At 29.5% G+C, this 22,585-nt stretch overlaps 1 protein-coding gene across 3 annotated transcripts in view; it reads left to right on the top strand.

Moving 5' to 3' along the window:
* Con (leucine rich repeat protein connectin) overlaps positions 1-22,585 on the top strand; it is a 259,030-nt gene that overhangs the window by 222,119 nt on the left and 14,326 nt on the right. For all 3 annotated transcript variants that reach the window (XM_083093605.1, XM_083093603.1, XM_083093604.1), the window contains 3 exons: positions 463-956; positions 18,819-18,995; positions 21,871-21,992. In XM_083093605.1, coding sequence (XP_082949731.1) covers positions 463-956; positions 18,819-18,995; positions 21,871-21,992 — 793 coding nt within the window. The remainder of the gene's footprint in view (positions 1-462; positions 957-18,818; positions 18,996-21,870; positions 21,993-22,585) is intronic.

Raw genomic sequence — 22,585 nt, 5'->3', positions numbered from 1 at the left:
ATCATTTATTATGTTATACATATTTTTATTTTCTTTTATCCCGTTATTTTCTCTTATTTAGAAATTACAGCATTGAAATCTAAATAATATAGAAAGTATTTTTTAAGATATGATAAATTATACACATTCTGCATACAGGATAATATATAAATACGAAAGTAATGACTTAAAAAAATATTGCAGCATAGTATATAAAATAAAACTAAATATAATAAAACTAATATATTTTTTATAAGTATATATTTTATATACAAAATATATAATGTATGCGCGCACGTATACATGTACACAAACAACAATTTTTAACATCCATTGTATACAAACAACAATTTTTATAACATATTTTTACACACACGCACAGTGAGAAGTTTCGGAACGATTTAATATCTTGAAAAATGCGTGTTTTAGAAAATGTGTGTGTGTAATTGCATACATATACAACAATTTAAATGATTGTTACAGAGACACGTTTGTGAATTTGCCGAACCTGCATAAGCTGTATCTGAACCGTAACAATATTAGCACCGTACACGATAGAGCATTTAAGCATTTGAGTTCACTTCAAGAGCTTGAGCTAAGCAACAATCAAATCACGGGCATCACGCATGAAACTTTTTACGGTTTGCGCAATCTGCAATGTCTCGACCTCAGCAACAATCAGATCTCCATGATTGGAAAACGGAGCTTTGCCGAGATGCCGGAGCTAATCGAGCTTGAACTTGGTCGAAACATAATTACATATATATCTGAAAAAGCATTCGATGGTATGCACAATCTTCAAAAGCTGCGGCTCAGCGAGAATCTGCTAGTGAAGTTGCCGCAAGATTTCCTGGTTGGTGCACCTGGTATTTACTTCTTGGATCTGAGGCTGAATAACTTGAAGACCATGACTTTTGATAATATTAAACCTATCGTAACCAATCTTTACGGCATCAATAGTCACTTTTATCTGAACGGTGAGTATTTTGATAGTCATTCTTAAAAGCACAGTATAAGTATACAGGGTGGGACAATAACTATTACCACCTTAAATATCTTCGAATCTATAAGGTGTAAAGGAAAATGTTTGAAACCAAAATTGTACGGTATGAAGGGGGCTATCATATGGCGATAAGTATGTTTGTCCAGGTGGAGGTGCTTCGGAGATATCAAGGTCATCTTTATTTTTTTTAATGGCATGCTATACTTTTTATCGAACTAAGGATAAAAAAGTAGCATACCATTAAAAAAAATAAAGATGACCTTGATATCTCCGAAACGCCTCCACCTGGACAAACCTACTTATCGCTATATGATAGCCTCCTTTATACCATACAATTTTGGTTTAAAACATTTTCCTCTACATCTTATAGATTCGAAGATATTTAAGATGATAATAGTTATTGCCCCACCCTGTATACTGACACTTAGTTGTTTCAAGTCACATGATTCATCGCCATTTTGAAAGTAGCATAAAATTTAAATTTTGTTGATTGTTCTTAATAAACTATAAAATTAGTTATTATAATGTAAAAAGGCACAGTTATATTTTTAGTTTAATAACACAGGCCCACAAAAAAAAAATTTGTTTGACTATGAATCAGAACATAGTATTCCCATGTATTTTTCGACGGTGAATCCGAATCCGATGTCCGTTTTATCGTATCACGTCAGGTTTAAGGGCAATTCAAGGTCATATCGTTGAAAAGCGCCCCCAGACAGGTTGAAGGTCTGAGAGTCTAACCTCGAGCTCTAAGACCCCAAGCGACTTTACTCCCAAACAACCCAAAGGCCTGAGAATAAATTTTTTGGAACGTTCAGTAACGATTTATATCTTTAAAAAATCAGTGAGTAAATCATTAAATAAGCGTGTTTGAGCTTTTTTAACCAGACACACACTTTTGTGTGTGTACGCTAACGCCGGCGTTTGCATGAGTGCGCGAGTGCATGAGGTCTGTATGTGCGTGCGTGTGTTCGTGTGTGTGTGTGTTCGTGTGTGTGTGTGTGTGTGTGTGTGTGTGTGTGTGTGTGTGTGTGTGTGTGTGTGTGCGCGCGCGCGCGCGCGCGTGCATATAGAATGCCTGCTGCCCCAGAGGATGCTGGAAATGGTGACAACTGCCTCAATGAAGGATGTGTAGAATGATCCCTATGGATCATTCTACACATGCCTGGAATGATCCAGGCAGTTCTCTGGAGTAACGAAGCCAGCGAAGGCGCGCTGCCCTGCAGGGGGGCGTTAGGGTGTGAGAATGATGCCGTAGTGTGTCCGACGACGAGTTGACTTTGTCCTCGTCAAAGTCGGAAAGCCCTCATACTTAGACCTAGGGAGGTCCACGATATGACCTTGAATTGCCCTTAAACCTGACGTGATACGATAAAACGGACATCGGATTCGGATTCAGCGTCGAAAAATACATGGGAATACTATGTTCTGATTCATAGTCAAACAAATTTTTTTTTTTTGTGGGCCTGTGATAATTGACTAGAGAAATTTGACTCTTATTAATCTAGCCCTCTCATCACGAAAAATTGAGTTTGGATATATTGCATAATTAAGTGCTAATTTATCGCTCCAATCCATTAACAGGAAAATTATATTAAAGGTAGAGGTACTTATTAAGCTAACATACCCGCTTCTGAAAAACACTTATAAAGAGTCGCAAATCAAAAAACGAATATATTAGAATTTGTTAATAATTAGTTGTTCAAAGATAATGCAAATAGATTTTAAAAATATTGAATTTTTTGAATTTTCAAATTTTTAATTTTATGCTACTTTAAAAGTACATCAATATGATATATTATATACATATAAAAATAAAATCATTAAAAATAAATAGCTAACAATATCAGTTCGTTATAAAATTGCTTCCTACATTAAATACTTCCAAAATAAACCTAATTTTCTAATTTATTGCTTATAATTTAACTAAAAAAGTCAACCTAAACGAGAGATGGTATTAGTTTGCTTAGAAAAGTAAAGTATATTAATGCAATTAGTTGCTGCTATTATTTTTACTCCCGACTGCTGCCAACCTACGGTTGGTAAAAAGACGGAGGGAGTATGCGTTTCACCGAGCTCGGATTGTTTACCAGACGTATTCTCGATAACTATAACGTAGTTCGATACCATCTTTTACATATTACTTTCTTTTTAACCAAGGAAGGTTTCTAGTATATAATTATCATTATTTATTCTATTAATAAAAAGAGGAAAAATAATATTATTCCGTCTATTCGTTCTCTCATTGGCTGCGAACGGAACTAAGAAGCAAAAACGATTCACCAATAAGATTCGTTCTAAGCATCTATATAGGGAAATATAGGGCCTGTTCTGTTTAGCTACACTGCTGCACTAGTGCAATTAGTTAGAGTGAAAGAAAGTATGTTTGTCTCTTTCCAACTTATTGCACTAATGCAGCAGTGCAGCTAAAAAGAACAGACCCATAGTAACTTGAGTTGGAGACATGTCGAAGTAGGGGGAATAATAATTGACATAACCCTATATGTCAAATTATTGTTATTGTTGACTATTATCAATAAATTGTTGTCAATAGTAATAATAATAATAATAATAATGTGTTATAATAATTGTGTTATAATTGTGAAGTGTGATAATTGTGAAATAGTGATTTGACAGAAAAACATGGATAATATGGATATATCGGAAGAAAATATTCCTAAACAGGTCAGCTTTTCTTTCTTTCTCTCATTAATAATATTTATTTTTATATTTACAGCATAGTCATAATAATAAATAATATAACATAATATGAGAGAAAATCTTCTGCGTAGCCATATAATTATGATTATATGATATTTCTACAATCATTCTTGGCTATGCAGCAAATATATAAACTTCTATGATTGCAGAAATACTATATAATCATAATTATGTGGCTACGCAGAAGATTCTTTCTCTCATGATGTTATATTATTGTATGTTGTATTATTGTATGTTGTATTATTTATTATTATGACTATGCTGCAAATAAATAAATTTTTTTTTACATAAATAATATACATAATGTGAGAGTAAATAATCTTCTGCGTAGCCACATAATTATGATTATATAGTATTTCTGCAATCATAGAAGTTTATATATTTGCTGCGTAGCCAAGAATGATTGTAATAAAAATATCATATAGCCATATAATTATGATTATATGATATTTCTACAATCATTCTTGGCTACGCAGCAAATATATAAACTTCTATGATTGTAGAAATACTATATAATTATAATTATGTGGCTACACAGAAGATTCTTTCTCTCATTATGTTATATTATTGTTGTATTATTTATTATTATGACTACGCTGCAAATAAATAAATTTTTTTACATAAATAATATAACAATCTGAGAGTAAATAATTATGACTACGCTGTAAATAAACACATTTTTTTACATAAATAATATAACATAATGTGAGAGTAAATAATCTTCCATGTATAATTATGATTATATGATATTTCTATATCAATCATTCTTGGCTATGCAACATATATATAAACTTCTATGATTGCAGAAATACTATATAATCATAATTATGTGGCTATGCAGAAGATTCTTTCTCTCATTATGTTATATTATTGTTGTATTATTTATTATTATGACTACACAATAATAAATATAGTAAAAAACAAATAAAATAAATATAAAATAAAAGACGGAAATAAACAAAAAATCTGAAATAAAAAATAAATTTAATAAAATAAGTTAAATAAAAATAATAACAAAACAAAAAAGTAAATAAAAAAAGATAAATTAAGTAATTGTTCTGCTGAAAACGGGTATTATTAGCTCTTGTATATTATACATATTTAAAACTCTTATACGTACAATGCATTAACACGTTGTATTTTTGGCTCTACAGCTTTTAAAAGAATGAAATAAAAAGTTTTTTAGAAAAAAAAGTACTCCTGACTGCTGCCAACAAAAAGTATAAGATAAAAAAAACAAAAATAAACAAAAAATCTAAAATAAAAAATAAAAAATTAAATAAATTAAAAGAAAAATTAAATAGAAAAATGAAGACAGAACGAAAAAGTAAATAAAAAGGAATAAAATAAAAACAAAAAAGTAAATAATAAAAAATAAGAATTTAACAAATATTTAATAATAAAAAATGTAAGATTAAAAAAGTTTGAAATAACATTATATCTATTTGTAAGTACTAATAATTAATAATTAACTTCAAATTAATATTAAATATTACATTTAAAAAATTATACATGAGGGAAGTAATAACACAGGTCTACAAAAAATGGGGTCATGATTGTTGTTGGGCAGCTGGGGGTCATTTCCGAAGTAATTTTCTGCGTAGAATCCGAATCCGAGGTCAGAATTGGCCCATCACGTCAGGATTTTGAGATATTTGAGGTTATATACTCGAAAAATGGCTTTTTGGGCTACTTTTGAGGTTATGTACAGGACGCACAAAATTTTTTAGCTCTTTTCTTCTAATTGCATCATTTAGTACTACTCTTTCCCTTCAAAATGAGCTGTCGAATGGTCATCTACGATTTTTCCTTGCAAAGTTACGGCCATTTTAAGATGACATAATGAATTCCAAACCCTGCGCCGTTATAGCCCAACAACCTCATGAGCATTCACATTAAACCTGTAAACTTTGAACTATAAACCCGAAAACCTGGACTGAAAACTGTATATATGGGTTTTTGGGGTCGCTGATTACGAATCTGATCTCAGATCGACCCCAAACCTATTATATAACTAAATCCACAACTATAGTTGTGATTTAACGTATCAGGTTTTTCGATTTTTCTAAGTCAAATATTGAGCAATAAATTCGATATTATATATTCTAAAAATAATAAATTAAGTTGAGGAGAAAGTAATCCGGATCACGGACAGATGGCAATATAGCATACTGCAATAATTTTTGTTAATAACAAACTTTTGTTTTTTTGGGGTTGTTTATCCTATATTAAAATTATTGCAAGACAAGCCTTTTTGTCTGTCATATATGTATGTGTATTTCGATTTAACAAAATGCTAGATAAAATGCATATTTATCATTGTCTGCTTACATTTTTCAATTTGAAAAAAATGCTGCCGAAATCAGACGATTGATTTATATGGCACCTGGAAAGAATGCTATATCAACTGATATAGCATATATGTAAAAAATGGTTTAGACACTTCAAAAGGAAATTTTGCCCTCGAAGATAAATCGCGTCTTGAACGATCAATGAAGATGGAAACAGGAGAAGGCATTGAAAGAAGATCTGGTATAATCAACATTAAACAGTCACCGCTGAGATCTCATTGCTCGATAATTCGTGTCATTATACGCCTCAACCGACTTAAATCCATCCTTCTGTAAAAACAACATCCGGCTTCATATCGCTGCAATCACCGTAAACACCTTAATTGACTTGGATTAGGAAATCCTTCTATATCCTGTCCATTCATCAGATGGAATCTGAAGATGGGTCATCTTCAGATTATTATCTGTTTCGATCGATGTAGCACGGTTTGAAAGGATAACGCTTTCGAAATGTGACCGAAATCGAGGAATAGATCGAAGAATTCTTTTCAAAGAGCTGGTCTTTTATCAATACGGAATTCAACTTTTGCCTAAAAGATGACAAAAGATAGTAGAGTCAAATGGCAATCATTTTAATTGAAAAAAATGTTGTAATCATTTTTTTAATATATATTTTGCACGAAAAAATCCGGATTGCTTTCTCTAGTAGCTCGCTACTCGTATCGCTACTCATTTGATTTTTTTAAGTCAAATTTTGAGCAACAAGTTCAATATTATATATTTTCAGAGCAACAAATTAGGGAAACATTTTAAGACAAAAATAATAGCAGCAATTAATTGAGTTAACATACTTTACTTTTGTAAGCAAGCTAGCATCATCTCGTTATGTTGACTTTTTTAATTAAAGTATAGGCAATAAATTAGGAAATGATTTCTTCGGAATTATTTTTTTTAATGCAAGAAACAATTTTATAACGAATTGATATTGTTAGCTATTTATTTTTAATGATTTTACTTTTACATGTGTATATTATGTCATGTACTTTTGTACTTGGTGTACTTTTAATATTTTCAAAATCTATTTGCAGTATCTTTGAGCAATCAATTAACAAGAAATTCTAGTATATTTCTTGATTTGCGATTCTCTATAAATGTTTTTTTGGAAGTGGGGGTGTTAGCTTAATGGTAAGCTAACATCTCTACCTTTAATATAATTTTCTTACTAATGAGTTGGAGCAACAAATTCACGCTTATAGTAACTAATTAGCACTTAATTATGCACGAAATTGATTTTTCGTGATGAATTTCCAGGTTAATAGAGATAGAAATTTGACCTATTGGGAATAATGAAGTATCAGAATGTGTATACTAATATTGTGGTAAAATTGTAAAACTTTGTTAATTTTGTATAAATAAATACTAAAAGTAACTGAAAAACTCATCTAGAAAATTGTTAAATTACATAGGCCTGCGAGGGTCAGTTACAAAAAGCAGAGTAGATGAATCTGATAGATTTTTTGATACTGATAACGAATCTGGCCGCAGAATTTCCTTAACACGTCAGGTTCTCGAGTAATTTATAGTTAAATAGTCCAAAAATGGCAATTTCGGCAAATTTCATAAATTTATTATGGAAGAACCTAATTTTTTTAAATATTTCTGCCAATGGCATCGTATAGTACAAGTCTTCATCTTTCAAATCCATTTTCGATTGCCGCTGCACGATTTTTTTTCGCTGAGATATACAAGTATGAAGTTATAAGAAAATTTACGTTAAAGAAAATTTACATAGGCATCAATATGGCAGATCCATCATTTTGAAATTTGAAAAGGCTTATATATGTCAGATTCGGTTGTCGAAAAAAGTTCTGTAAAAATATATCTAATACAGTTGTTACATATTTTGATAAATTTTATACCTTTTTATTGTGATTCTGTCCACCATATTTGGATGTGCCATTTTTAATTTCAAAAAATGACAGGTGGCGTTCAAAAATTTATGTTTTTACCAAAATCTTAATTCGTGATAAAACAGAGAGGTAACACTGATTTGGAATGTTGATTTGGAATGGCTTATTGGACCACGATGCATAACAGTCTTATAACTCATATCTGTATATCTCAGCGAAAAAAAATCGTGAGGCAGCAATCGAAAATGGATTTGAAAGGTGAAGACTAATACTCTACGATGCCATTGGCAAAAATATTTCAAAAAATTAGGTTCCCTCATAATGAATTCATGAAATTTGCCGAAATAGTCATTTTTGAACTATTTAACCACAAATTACTCAAAAATCTGACGTACTGGAGAAATTCTGCGGTCATATTCATTTTCAGCGTCAAAATATCTATCAGATTCATCTACTCTGTTTTTTGTAACTAACCAAACTTAAAATTTCGCAGGCCTCTGTTATTATTCACTAAAGGATGTTTGTCAGAGAGAAAATAAATTATGTTTATATATATTTTACAAATACATTTAAATTTAAAATGATAGATAAATATGCCAAGCAGATATTATTGACTTTCAAATAATATATTAAAATAACTTGTAGCAAAATAACTATGTCAGTCATGATTAAAATCATGAGAGATTGTAATAGATTTCGATTTATATCACAATATATATAGACAGAACTGATAAAAAATGAATAGATTTCATTCAAATTCTCCGATATACACTGAAATATAACTCAGCTAAAAGTGTGTACATGTGTATGTGCGCTCGCGCACGTGCTTATCTACATTCAAAAATGAATCTCTCTGCTCAGTACTGTCGATCAAACAAAAAGAAACGAACTTTTTTTTCTGAAAATCAATCCTAACTCCAATTGAATAATTGGGTCTAGAAAAACTGAGTTGATGCTAATATTTTAGCTTTTTGAAATTAATTCTATAAACAAAACTATTATTATTTTAATGACTTATGAAATGAGCCTTATAACTGATTCAGAGATCTTCATAGTTTGTCAGCTCATGTTATTATTTAAATTCTTAAATAAATGGTTTGATTTTACTGTAATGCGTTATACTAGATGAATAATTTTCATGTAGTCGGGACTTTACAACGAACATTTGTGGACATCTAGTTGATCGTTTAGAGATGAAATACTCTCCGAGAAAAAAATGTACCAATACAAGTTTAGTTGCTGGAGTTTTTATATCTTCTTTAATTTGTTTTTAAACCAAGTAGAATAGTTAGGAGGACTTTTTTTTATTCTTGTTAAATAAATCTCGTTAATCTTACAGCGGAAAGAATATAGATATCATTTTATTATATTATTTGATTAAGAGAGGTAATAAGCGTTTGAATTCTATTTGCGCCTATGAGTAATTAGTAAATGTGTCAAATATTAAAGAATTCGAATTAGCAATTTCTATCGATGATGACTGAAGATTTTAATCTATATTTGGAAAAATGCTACGATTGTATCTGCAATTGTCTGTGAATAGGACTGGCCTCGGGTCATCTGATATAACGATCAATCATCGTTAAGCAATATTTAAGATTTTTAAATTATGATAGTAGATCAACTATATCGAGTTTACATGATAGGTTCGATTTTCTCGTATTTCGATGTGTTCGAATACTCTTCTATTATATCGCTGGATTCTTTATCAACAAAATAGGATGTATTCAGACCTACGATATTCCTTATTCAGACTTTGTCATTATTGGCTAAATAAATTCTTATACAATAAGTTTGCGTGTTGCTTTTGCACTAGGATGCGATATTTAATGAATGCTGAAGATTCCTTTTCTTAGCATATCTGTGATTCGAATATTGTTGGAAACATTGCAATAAATTGTTATATCAGATTCATCAAATTATAGTTTTCTTTTTTAATTAAATGAGGTTTGTCCGCTTAGTAATTCTTTTAACTCATTGTCTTTGAATTGTTTTTCGACTAAATGGTCGATGCTCACAATAATTGGCATCTCAATTGCGTTCATTCTTGATAAAGAATTGGCAACAATATTGCTTTTGCCCGAAATGTATTTAATCTAGATCGGAAATTAACCGAAATGGAGCCATCGCTGTTGTTAGAGTTTTTTTTTAGTTTTTGTTGTAGTGCATATGTTGATGATTTTTAATCGATGCGACAAGTTGTCAGATTACGTTTTTCATCATATATCTGAAAAATTTTATTGTTCATAAATTGCTAATAACTCTCGGTCTTGTTATAATTAACTTGCATATTAGTGAATTTATGTAAAATAAAAGCCAAATGGCTGTTTGTAGTCGCATTTTTGTTCAAGAACAGCTATTATTGCAAGAATAAATGCATCGGTGATGAGTATTAATATCGCATTTTCCTTGTGTTAGAAATGCTGTATTCACCAGTTTTATATTTTCAAATACGTTGTCTTATCCTGAGACAACGTATTATATATTTGAAAATATAAAACTGGTGAATACAGCATGAACAGATTGTCCTTTTAAAATCATCCTTTTTTAGAATCGTACATAAATGTGTAGAATAGTGTCTAGACATCTGTTACTGCAAACAAAAATTGACGACAGAAATTTATATCTAAGAATCTTCGTTCTATTTTAGATTTTTACAATCGGATATAGTATCAATTTATTGCTTGGAACATTTAATTTCTTCTTTTAAAATTATATAGCCTAGATATTCTATAGGATAGATATTCTCTTGGCCGAAAATTTTTTTTGAAGTCTGATTATGTTTAAGGAAAGATTCTCCGAAAGTATCCTTTTCCGATTGTGATGAATTTCTAATATATTATAATCTAAGTCAAAATAAGACAAATATATTTATATGTGTCTAGACGTTCGTTAAATGATGAAACATTCTCTTGAAAGAAATCGATTTTTATATTTTTGAACGGATATCATCAAACCGATAAAAGATATAAAAAAAGGTTTCAAATAAAAATTTTATGGTTTTTAATGTATTTTATAACAGTGCAATCACACAAATTTTTCAAAAATATCATATTTTTCGAAATCCCCTTGTTCATCCCCTTTTTAAAATTTTAAAATTTGTCTTAACAAATTTTAAGACATATTTAACATTATTCAAGTATATGTGATATAATTGTGTTCCGAAAATGCATTTTTTTTTAGAAATAAGCTAGAAATATCTCTATATCGCTAAATGCTTTATCTATATCCGCCATATACGCTCACTACTCATGACAACAGTTTCTTTTTCACAATCTCATAGAGCATAAATTACTAAATAATTTACGTATTAGAATTTATATATTTATATAACAATTTCTATATTTATGCATAATAATTTATAATAAATAATGTATATATTTTATAATTTTTATAATATATATTTATATATACATGTGTGCGATTATGGAGGCAGTCCCGTTTGTCTACATTTCCGAATGCCAATCACTTCGTTTGGGCACAACATTTTGCCGACGCTTTCTTTGCCTATATTCTTGATTGCCTACATCCCGATTGTTTGTATTATTGCGCACAAAAAGAAATGAAAATATAAAGTACGGTTATATGAAAGTACGATTGTATACGTTATTGCACGTTGCATTTTTATTTCCAAAGTATAGTCCTAGATTAGTCCAAAATATTTTTGAATTCTAATGTTTGTTCTATATGGAAAGCTTAAAAATTGTTCATTTAGGCAGATAATTAAAATTTAAATATCTCAAAAGTAAACATTTCCGCGTATTCGTTCTTGTATTCGATATTATTTAGCATGTACTATAATGCCTGTAAATGTTCATCAAATTCAGAATGCTTTGCATATGGAAGTCTTCAGATTGACTAAAGATTCTACGATGGAATTCTAAGGAATCTGGTATCAGTCTGCACTTTTAGTCGTAGATTTTAATTATGCAAAGCCATTTTCTTATTTTATGTGTGCAATGTGTTCAATATTATGTGTGCAATCTGCATGTGCTATAAATCATGTGTGCAAAACATCTATTTTTATTTTTATTCTTTGAAATGTTATTCTGTGTGCGTTAACGTCATCTGTGCAATGTGTATGTGCGCAATAAAATTATATAAAGTGTTAGTATGATTTTCTTATTTTATGTGTGCAATAATATCATGTGTGTAATGTGAAGCTGTCGGAAAAATGTGCGCAAATGAAGCGATTGGCAATTGGGAACGTAAGTAATCGAAGTGTTTATCTCGCAATTATACAACAATTAATTTCTGTATATGAAAAAATAATATACTATTAAGTTATATGATAAAATAGTGATTATTTTGCATAAATAATTTCTGCATAATGAAAAAAATAATATATTATTAAATTATCATAAACTAATTATATGATAAAATAGTAGATTATTTATTTTGCATAAAACTTGGGAAATATTTGTAACAAGAATGTATTAATATTTCACATTATCGTAAAATACATCACATATTTTTCTTTTTTACTCCACAAATTTCTTATGAACATTACTGTCATTAATTTAAGAAATATATATTAAATTAAATATATATATGTTAGATCAAATATTGCATTAGTTATAATAAAATATTACTTCATAATATTGTAATTATATTAGTTGCTAATAAGTACAATATTTATAAAATAAATATATACAATTTTAATAATTTTCTAAAAAATAATTTATTCTATTTTGAAAAGTAAATTATTCTCTAAAAGAGAGAATAAGTTATTCTTTAAAATTATTAAAATTATGATTACTTTATAAATATTGTAGTTTATGAATTAGTAAATAAATATTATGTTTGCTTTATTAATATTGAGAATAAATTGAATATAAAAAAGATAAACACTTAAATTTTTAAAAAGAATAAATATGAAAAAATGACAATAAAAATTTTTTAAAAATTACATACGTAATATATACTTATCCAGCAAACATCAAGTAACCATAACACACATATTATATTATTGAGTGGGAAATTATAACTAACAGTTATATAACTGTTATTTGGTGTTTGCTGGGTACGCACTTATACTTACATACGTATATTTATTTGCACTGAACCATGACAGAACAAAGCATGTACTGAATTGCTAAATCAATTCACAACGATAGATGTTTTTATAATAATGCGTACATTGCACGTAGTTATAAATAAAATCAAGCTATTGCCTCAATGTTACTTTACAGATTTGTGGTTGTGTTTACAAAACTTGTACAGATTTTTTGATTATTCATAGATATGTAATAGATTATTCAATAGATAATTCACTGAATTATTGTATCTATTAATCTTGAACATCTTATCTAAGATTTTTTTGTTCATCTAGCTTTATTTTCAATGCATGAAAACATATTATTGTTTTACATAAGTAAGTCATTTATTGTCATAATTGCTATACATATACAGGGTGTCCCATTTTAAATAACGACCTCAAATATCTCCCGAATAATACGTTTTACAGAAAAATGTTTCAGACAAAAATTGTATGATTTCGAGGGGGCCATAAGATGGTACCATTGGTTTGACCTTGAAGAGTCATTTGAAGGTCACATGAAGGTCACCTTCAATTTCTTAAATGGAACACTATATTTTTTATTGCATATTTTTGTAGCTAACTTCGAGAGCTTTCCAAAACACTATAATAAAGTATTTTTTCATTGAGTATTTTTCGAGTTATGAGGCTTAAAATAATTTCTTAATTTTACATAAACCATAAAATATCTAGTAAAATATTCATTTTTTGATTATCTTACCTTAATACTTTTATGTACAAAATAATGAGAATCAATTGGTGTAAAGAAAACACATAATTGTTTCGAAGAAAAAATATGTAATTGTTGATTGCAAATTACATATTTTTTCTTAAAAACAATTATGTTTTTTCTTTACATCAATTGATTCCTCTCATTATTTTGTACATAAAAGTATTTAGGTAAGATAATCGAAAAATGAATATTTTACAAAATATTTTATGGTTTATGTAAAATTAAGAAATTATTTCAAGCCTCATAACTCGAAAAGTACTTAATGAAAAAATACTTTAGTATAGTGTTTTGGAAAGCTCTCGAAGTTAGCTACAAAAATATGCAATAAAAAATATAGTGTTCCATTTAAGAAATTGAAGGTGACCTTCATGTGACCTTCAAATGACTCTTCAAGGTCAAACCAATGGTACCATCTTATGGCCCCCTCGAAACCATACAACTTTTGTCTGAAACATTTTTCTGTAAAACGTATTATTCGGGAGATATTTGAGGTCGTTATTTAAAATGGGACACCCTGTATATACAGAGTGACTCATAAAGATCATGCCGCATGTGAACGGGTAGACTCGCAATAAACTGAACAGAAAAGTCCTTTACTATTTTGCAATTTTTGTAATAATTATTGAAATATTCATTAAAAAGGATTGACGAATGTCTGCGCGCTTCGCACGGCTAATCTGTGAGATGTGCGCTCTAGGCATGCCAACGGCGACTGTTATATGGCAAAGAAAAATTCGGCCGTGCGTTCCCCGATTCTCATCTTTTCGTTGGTAGCCGCGCGAAAAGCACGCTCATTCGTCAATTTTGTAAATTAATATTTCAATAATTATTTGGAAAATTACAAAATGATAAAAGATTTTTCTGTTCAGTTTACTGCGCTCTACTGTACTTGCTCCCGAGCATTGCCATAATCTTGAGATACTTTATCAGGACCTAATTTGATAAATATAATCTTTGTAACATTTTAACCCTTTCGTACCTCCGGCTTTCCCAAAAGAGATATGTTTCATATGAAGACAGTTTTACAGACTTTTGGGGGTGCTGATTTCAAATTTACCATCAAACCTTAAATTCAAAATGGCAGATTGAAGATGGCAACAATGAAAAGCTTAAATATCAATATATTTAAAATATAAGCATTGATTTTATTTTGATTTTTTAAAAATATATATTATGTTTTTTCCTGAATATACACACACACGTTTGACTCATAGCGTTGTTATACATTTTTTTGCAAGCCGCACATCTACCGCGAGACTTGGATGCCCGTCGCACGCGTCGTCTTACTTTGATTACACATATAAATTATTATAACATTTATCATAATAAAGTTGTAATCACATTTAAATAAAACTTTAAGTTTATAATTAACGCATAAATTTTATGATTTTTCGATTAATATGCGGTTAATCTTCATTCTCTAAAAGTTTGATTTTTTGCAAAGTTAGATAATTATATTTTACTGTAAACATTACATTTCAAAGTGCGCGATTTTTTTACATATAGCTTGAACCTTCTTCTTTAAAACAAGCCAAGGTAGAAGTTGATAGGATTATTTGTTTAAAAGTTATGAATTTTTTCGTAGGTGGAACATATATGTCCCGGAGGTACGAAAGGGTTAAGACGAAAATTCTAATATGAAAATTTCAAGGCTATAATAGTTTTTAAATGGGAAAAGTTTAAAGATCACGAATGACAGGGCTAGAGTTTAGCGCACTCAGGAGTGACACAATGGCCAATGGTAAAGGTGCTTCCATGAATCGAATGTTTTTGACATTAGTGAAATTATTATGAAAATATTCAAGAATTTCATTAAAAATTTATTTCTATTTATCCATAATGAATTATAACAACAGTTTAAAATGTTTTTATTCAATAATTTAATATATCGATATTGATATGTGTCAGCTGTCATATGTCGACCAAATTTATCGTGGAGGCAGCCAAATATGACAGCTGACACATATCCATATCGATATATTAAATTATTAAATAAAAGCGTTTTAAACTGTTGTTATAATTCATTATGGCTAAGAAATAGATTTTTAATGAAATTTTTGAATATTTTTACAATAATTTCACTAATGTTAAAAGCATCCGATTTACCATTACCATTGGCCCTTTTGCCATCCATGAGAGCGTAACACTCTAGCCTTGTTATTCGTGATCTTTAAACTTTCCCCATTTGAAAACTATTATAGCCTCGACATTTTCGTATTAGAATTTTCGTCTTGAAAATATTACAAGTATTTGTCATTAAAATATTTATCGTGAATTTAGATACACCCTATATATAAATATATATTATACAAATTATAAAATATATAAATTATTTATCATAAATTATTATATATATAAATACATAAATTTTAACATGTATTTATATATATAATAATTTATTTATTTATATATAATATTTATTGATAATTATATAATATATAATATATATAATATTTATTGATAATTCACGGTTATTAACTTATTGTCTCTATAAGATCGTGAAAAAAAACTGTTCCATGAAGTAATGAGCATTATGACAGATGTGGATAGGATTCGCGTTTATTGATATAGAGGTATTTCTGAAAAACATTTTGAAAACAGCGTTTTCCGAATACATTTATATCATACATGATTGAACTTAATATTAAATATACTTCAAGATTTGCTATGAAACAAATTTTAATATTTTCAAATATAGGAGAGAAGGGAGTTTCGAAAAATTTGACATTTTCGAAAAATCTGAGTGTACTATCATGAAGTACATAAAAGTGATAAAACTTTTATTCGAAACTTTTCTCCACTTCTGCATCGTTTCAATGATGTTTGTTCAATAAAAGTCGATTTCTTTCAAGAAGATTCATTTTATTCTTCGTTTAGGCATGTATAAAAATATATGTATCACTTATTTTGACCTAGATTACAATATATCCAAAGCTTATCAAAACTGGAAGGGGACATTTCCGAGCCTTTTCTTGTCAGTCTATATTCTTGCTATCATTAAAATGTATCTCGTCTGTGATGTTTGTATTTGTTGGTATCTCTTGCATGGATCTGGGGTCTGTGAAATAATAAAGATATAATAAAGGTATCATCAATATCCATATATCTAAACTTTTAAAAGTTATACATATAAATTTTTGAAATATTTGTGTAGGGTTTTCAATTTGAATGATATAGAATTAAATTATAATGTAAATTTAATATAGTTAAATTATGAATTATAATATAATTATAATGGTCATATTTCTTTCGTCCTGCTCCAACATTGGAATCTGATAGTATGCTCTGATTATATTATAAAAAATGGTGTACTTTGTAATTTATGCATGAAATTCTATAGGTTATATAGTATTAAGTATTTGTCTCTCATGTAATTTTATTTAGGCACCTACAGTCCACAAATATACTATTCTTCTATCTTTCTGATTAAATAAATTGTACTTGATTATTGGCCTTTGCCTGATCTACAACTGTTTGCTCAGATTCATTTATCTATTTGTTTTTGGGCAAATTTATATCAACCTGATAATCTTCTTGATGAGTGATAATCCATGATGTCAGTACTTTTAATAATAATTTGATACTCATGATAATTTGATATTCGACGTGATGTTTGATTATTTTTTCTCGGTTGACTTGGTGATACCAATGAACTCTCGCAATATTTCATAATACTCGGATTGTTGATGTAGGATGCATATAGATTGTATTGCTTGTCCTGTTGCCTTATTCTTTATATCCAGATTGATAATTCTAGCAATTAGTCGTAGCTTTTATTAGATTAACTATTAGATTGAAAAATTTATATAAATGTAACGCGGTCGCCTTTCAACTAGTCGTGACAATTGCCTCGATCTGTCTAGGCCGGAATTTTAGTTTTCCTGCTTTTTATAAAATTTGCGCTCTATTAGCATGGTAGCAAGCAATGATGTATTATATTATATATTATATTTCTAAACCTAGAATAATAGATTTTAACAAACAAAGTCATAATCTAGATTTTCATCAGATTTTTTAATTTCGAGCTCCTTTTCGTTGGTATTTATCTCAAAACTATTGTCAACAAATGCCTTTTGCTAGGCTTAATCATAGTTGGAGATACTATATTTCTTATTTCTACGAAATTAGTCTATTTTTCTCTGTGGAGATAATGTTCTTCGATAATGTTCTTAATGGCCACAATCTGCGGTTTTATAACTTCTATAACACCATCAGTAACCTCTGTAATACTGAGATCTTTAATCGAGTTAATAAATAAAATGTTTCATGTTTTCCAGAAATTGCTCGAGAAAAAAATTATGAATAACAAAATCTGATTAGCTTTTTGCCATATTGCAAGGAATGAGATCTTCTTTTGTCAGTCATCTTTTGATCATGCAGTAGTTTTCTTAAGTTAAAGTTTCATGACTCGCTAAAGTCCATAAATGAAGGTCAGTAATAAAGACCAATTTTTCATTCGTCAGATAGATTCGATATAAGGTAAATGGCTATAACTTCGTCAGCGGATATAATTTCGTCAGGCCTTCTTAAAATTAAATAAATTAAGCAATCTCGCGTATATCGACTATATTCGTATTGAAACGATGAAGTGTTCAAATCGTTTCAAATCGGGAAATAACAGATAATCTGATTCTGCAAGTTGTGCTATGTTATGCTAGATAAAGAAATAACAAGATAAAGAAATAACAAGCAGAAAATGCATCAACAATCCCAAGGATTGATTAAATATCGATTAAAAGGGGATGGGGGTGAAAAAAATTTAATTTTTAAAATTTTTTTCTCTTGTGCCAGATTGTGCTTTACGAACTTTACGATTTTTTTTTAGCTAAATAGAATAAGATAACAAAGTTTGCTTAACGGCACAATACGGCACAAACTTATGTCAATTTATTTAAAAGAATTGAACTCGATTGGGACAAAGTGCGGGGCTAGTAATTTTTTTTAATTTTCTCGAATATGGTTCGTTATTGAGTTGCGGTTTGCGGCACACATTAGCACAAACGTAGCACAATACAGCACAATCAATAAAAATTCAAAATTCGAAAAGTGCGGGGCCAACTTCACACAGGTTTATACCTGTTATCACATCTGATTGCTTTTTGTTATAAGACCGCTATAATCACATCGTTATATCTACTTACAGAAAATGACTTGATCTGCGACTGTAAACTTACATGGATCTGGGGTCTGCGAAATGAAACAAAGAATACAAAACTAAGAGATGCCCTAGAAGAGTTAATTTGCTTTCTTGAGAGCAGTAACGCAACGCAAAAGATCAACAACGGAGGTCTAGGAAAAAATCAATCGCCTGAAATTGCTAGTAAGTTTTTCTTCATGCATACGTATATAATATCTTTCAGGGCAATTAATCGCAGTTTTGCGTCGAAAATGTGATTTTATGTGTAAAATTTATCCGATCTAATAGATAAGGATATTATCTATTTGATACATACTAAATGTAAGCACAAGATTTAATTCTATACACATGCACTGATAAAAGTTAAAAAAACAAATTATCCTTGTGAATAAACGTTATATACGTTATATACATTTATTAATATATGCTTTTTCAATTATTTTAATCTTTGCACATTTTATGTTTAAGTTATGACTCATATCTTCATATTGGTTTTGATATTACTCATTATTTATTAAAAACTTATTAACAAATAAATGTTAATAAGCTTGGCTATTTAAGTATTAAAAAAAAAATAAAAACTGGTGAATAAGAATTATAATTGTATGGTTCTACATGACCTTATAATTAATTACGCAAAAAGAACTCGCGTGCGCGCAAAGTGCATTCGGTATCAGGTCCGTTAGAGAGAAACCTGAGAGCGGCCATCCCGCTTCAGCGGACGCATGTCCTCATGCATCCCCTGAGAAAGTGAACATAAACTACGTCGGTAGTTACGCTCGGTAACAGACGCAGTGCATGGTTCATGTCCATGATATGGTTCGTATCCGGACTACTCAGATATACTACTATCTGAACTAAAAATGAGTCTCCAACGAGATGAGTCAGACAAGATCAACAATCGATCGCTTTGACTTTGTCTCACAACAATGACTATCTCGTGGACTCGTGCGGCGGCAGGCACGAAGTCTTGCCTTTCGTGCGTTGCACGTAATTTGGGAAGGATTTTATGACGTTAATAAACTTTGGGCAATATAAAAAAATATAAAAATATAAAATATAATATAAAAAAATTAACATATTTATTGAATGTTTTTTAAAATGTTTCAATATTTATTATTCAGTCTAAATCATTTCTTGGAGACATTACAATATATATATGTAATTAAAGAAATTTACTAAATCCTTTGAGATAGAATAAAAATATTTTGCCACTAAAAAATTAAAGTCACGTCGAGATTATAATTAAAATTAATGTCAGATGGATTGACATTGAAAAAACAAGTTAAAATTAATTAAAATTGAAATCAAATCGTGCAAAAATCGAAATTGACAACGCTAGATCTAACAAGGAGAGTATATGACATCCGGGTTATCGATTTTAATGAAACTTTGTGAGTGTGTAATATTTAATACCTAACTAATTTATGTAAAACGCACTACTCAATCGTTTTCGAGAAAAAAAGACATTTAAAGTTTCGCGAGCACCATATAAAGCCGTGGAATAACACAGAAATTTTAAATTGAGCGTAGCTAGATGAGTAAGACGGTAGCGGTCGGAGCGGTGGAACCCTGGTTCGATTCCCGGCTTATCTTTCTTTCCAATTTTTTTTTATTAACTCATTATTTCAAATATTTTAAAATGAATAGGAACAGGCAAGAATTACATGAATTCAATTTGACTTTGAAGTCGACTTTTTCTGCCGACTGACAATCAACTAACAGTCGACTTGGTGTTGTTTGGGTACAAACATATATTCAGCATATAAACTGTCAAATCAAGCAACGCGATATAAAATATGGGAAAAAATATGGATATAACCTAAATTAAAATAGCATATAAAGTACCTCAACGATATATTCTGGACCAATTTAGGATGTATTGTAGACGTTTCAAGAGTTATAAGATTTCCTATGGACATCCTGCAAATATCTTTAGGACTTTGAAATAGAATCTCCTGAGGATATATCTAGGCTTTATGTGAGGCGCTCATTTACTATTCCTCAGGACATCCTCAGAATGTACGAGAATTACAAACAGATATCCTCAGGATATCTTCTATATCCATGCAGGACGTCCTTAGGAGATCCAAAAGACGTCCGTATGCTGTTTGAGTATATACATATATTATATGTTGCTGCAATGTTACATTAATACAGTAATATTTCTGTAAGTGGACATTTTACTGTTGCTACAATATCATAACAACGTTGTAGTAATATTTCGCAATGTTTCTGCAATGTTACAATTTTGCAGAAAAATATTGTTGTGATATCGCTGCAATCTTGTAATGCTATATGAATCGAATTTTGCGATATGTGGTATGACATTTTATTCAATTGCAAATAGCTGTCTTTGTCTTATATTTCGTCATATGAGAATAATATTAACGATTTAGGTATAATATATAAAATTAATATATAAAAATGAATATATAAAAATTTGTGGGCGAACATCACCAAATATTTTACAAATAATAAAGAAAAAAAATATTTTAGAAGAATCCTATGTGTCATGCACAAATAAAAGAGATTGTTGTGATTATAAATTAATCTGATCCGCGCAATCTTTGTTAAAATTCAAGTTGAATTTTAAACTTTCAACTTTTTTCCTCTCACAATTTTATAAATTTTATCTAAAACAATTTTTTATATAATATCAAATTTCAGAAAAAATACCTCATAATACTTTATGTAAAGCACTTTGTTATACTTTTATGTGAAGCACTTTGTATATGAAACGTTACATTCATGCATTTGCAAATTTAACGTTACGAAAATAAAATTGCGCAGAAAATTAGCGCAAAAAAATGGTATCGGCTCGCATCACGAACAATCCATCTGTCATCGACATCGTTGATACCTATTCGAGTGAACAAATCACACGTACATACATTATTGATGGCATGCACATGCCTGTTATGTCTGGTATGTCTCTTTTACAAGTCGAGGGTGAGAAAAAGGGGAGGGGGAGAGAGAGAGAGAGAGAGAGGAAATAAAAGGTGTTTTTTCACACATTGTGTAAATTATTTTTTAAAATATAATTTTATTGTTGTAGAAGAATATTCCGCTGGTAATTCGAGAGATGATGGTAACGAGTACAATAAGCCCGATGACAACAGTTACAATGACGAGGTCGATGACGAAAATTTCTCTTCAAATTCGAACTTTTACGATAAGGTAAGATACATATTTTTACAACACCAATTTGTTGACTGCATTCCACGGCTACTTTTGAAATTTCCTTATATGATAATATTAACTAGGATTGCATTATAATATTTTTAACAAATTGCGTTATGTCAAGGCTCAGATTCGTAGCTTGGAACGGAGAGAATACATATTTTGAAATCTACATGCAATATATTATACATATTATTAATGCGAATCATATGTGCTATACACGGCGCGACATATTACTAATACATGTTACAATAGAAGGTGCGAGGTTTAAATTACACGCAAATGAAAATGTTTACATTCTTCAATACAAATAAAACTAATGCTTTGTCTCATATTGATTATATGGTTAATATAACAGACAGATTATCAGAGCATGGTTATCTAGCATGATTATTAATATGAGAATATTGTTAGGATTTTTGTGTTGCAAAACATAGTACTTTAACTAAAAATTGAATCTAGATTTCTTTATTTTTTAAGTTTTGTCACAATTCGGTTCCTGTGATATTATATAATATCTTATCATATTATTAAATATTTAAAAAAGTAAATCTATAATTTGAATATTCTATTTTAATTTATATTAAATA

The sequence above is a fragment of the Camponotus vicinus genome, unplaced genomic scaffold, assembly GCF_025532165.1.
Source record: "Camponotus vicinus isolate PSW18456_S1 unplaced genomic scaffold, iyCamVici1.0 SCAF_3, whole genome shotgun sequence".
NCBI lineage: Eukaryota > Metazoa > Arthropoda > Insecta > Hymenoptera > Formicidae > Camponotus > Camponotus vicinus.
Note: the sequence above shows the minus strand (reverse complement) of the source record. Positions and strands in the feature narration are given on the sequence as shown.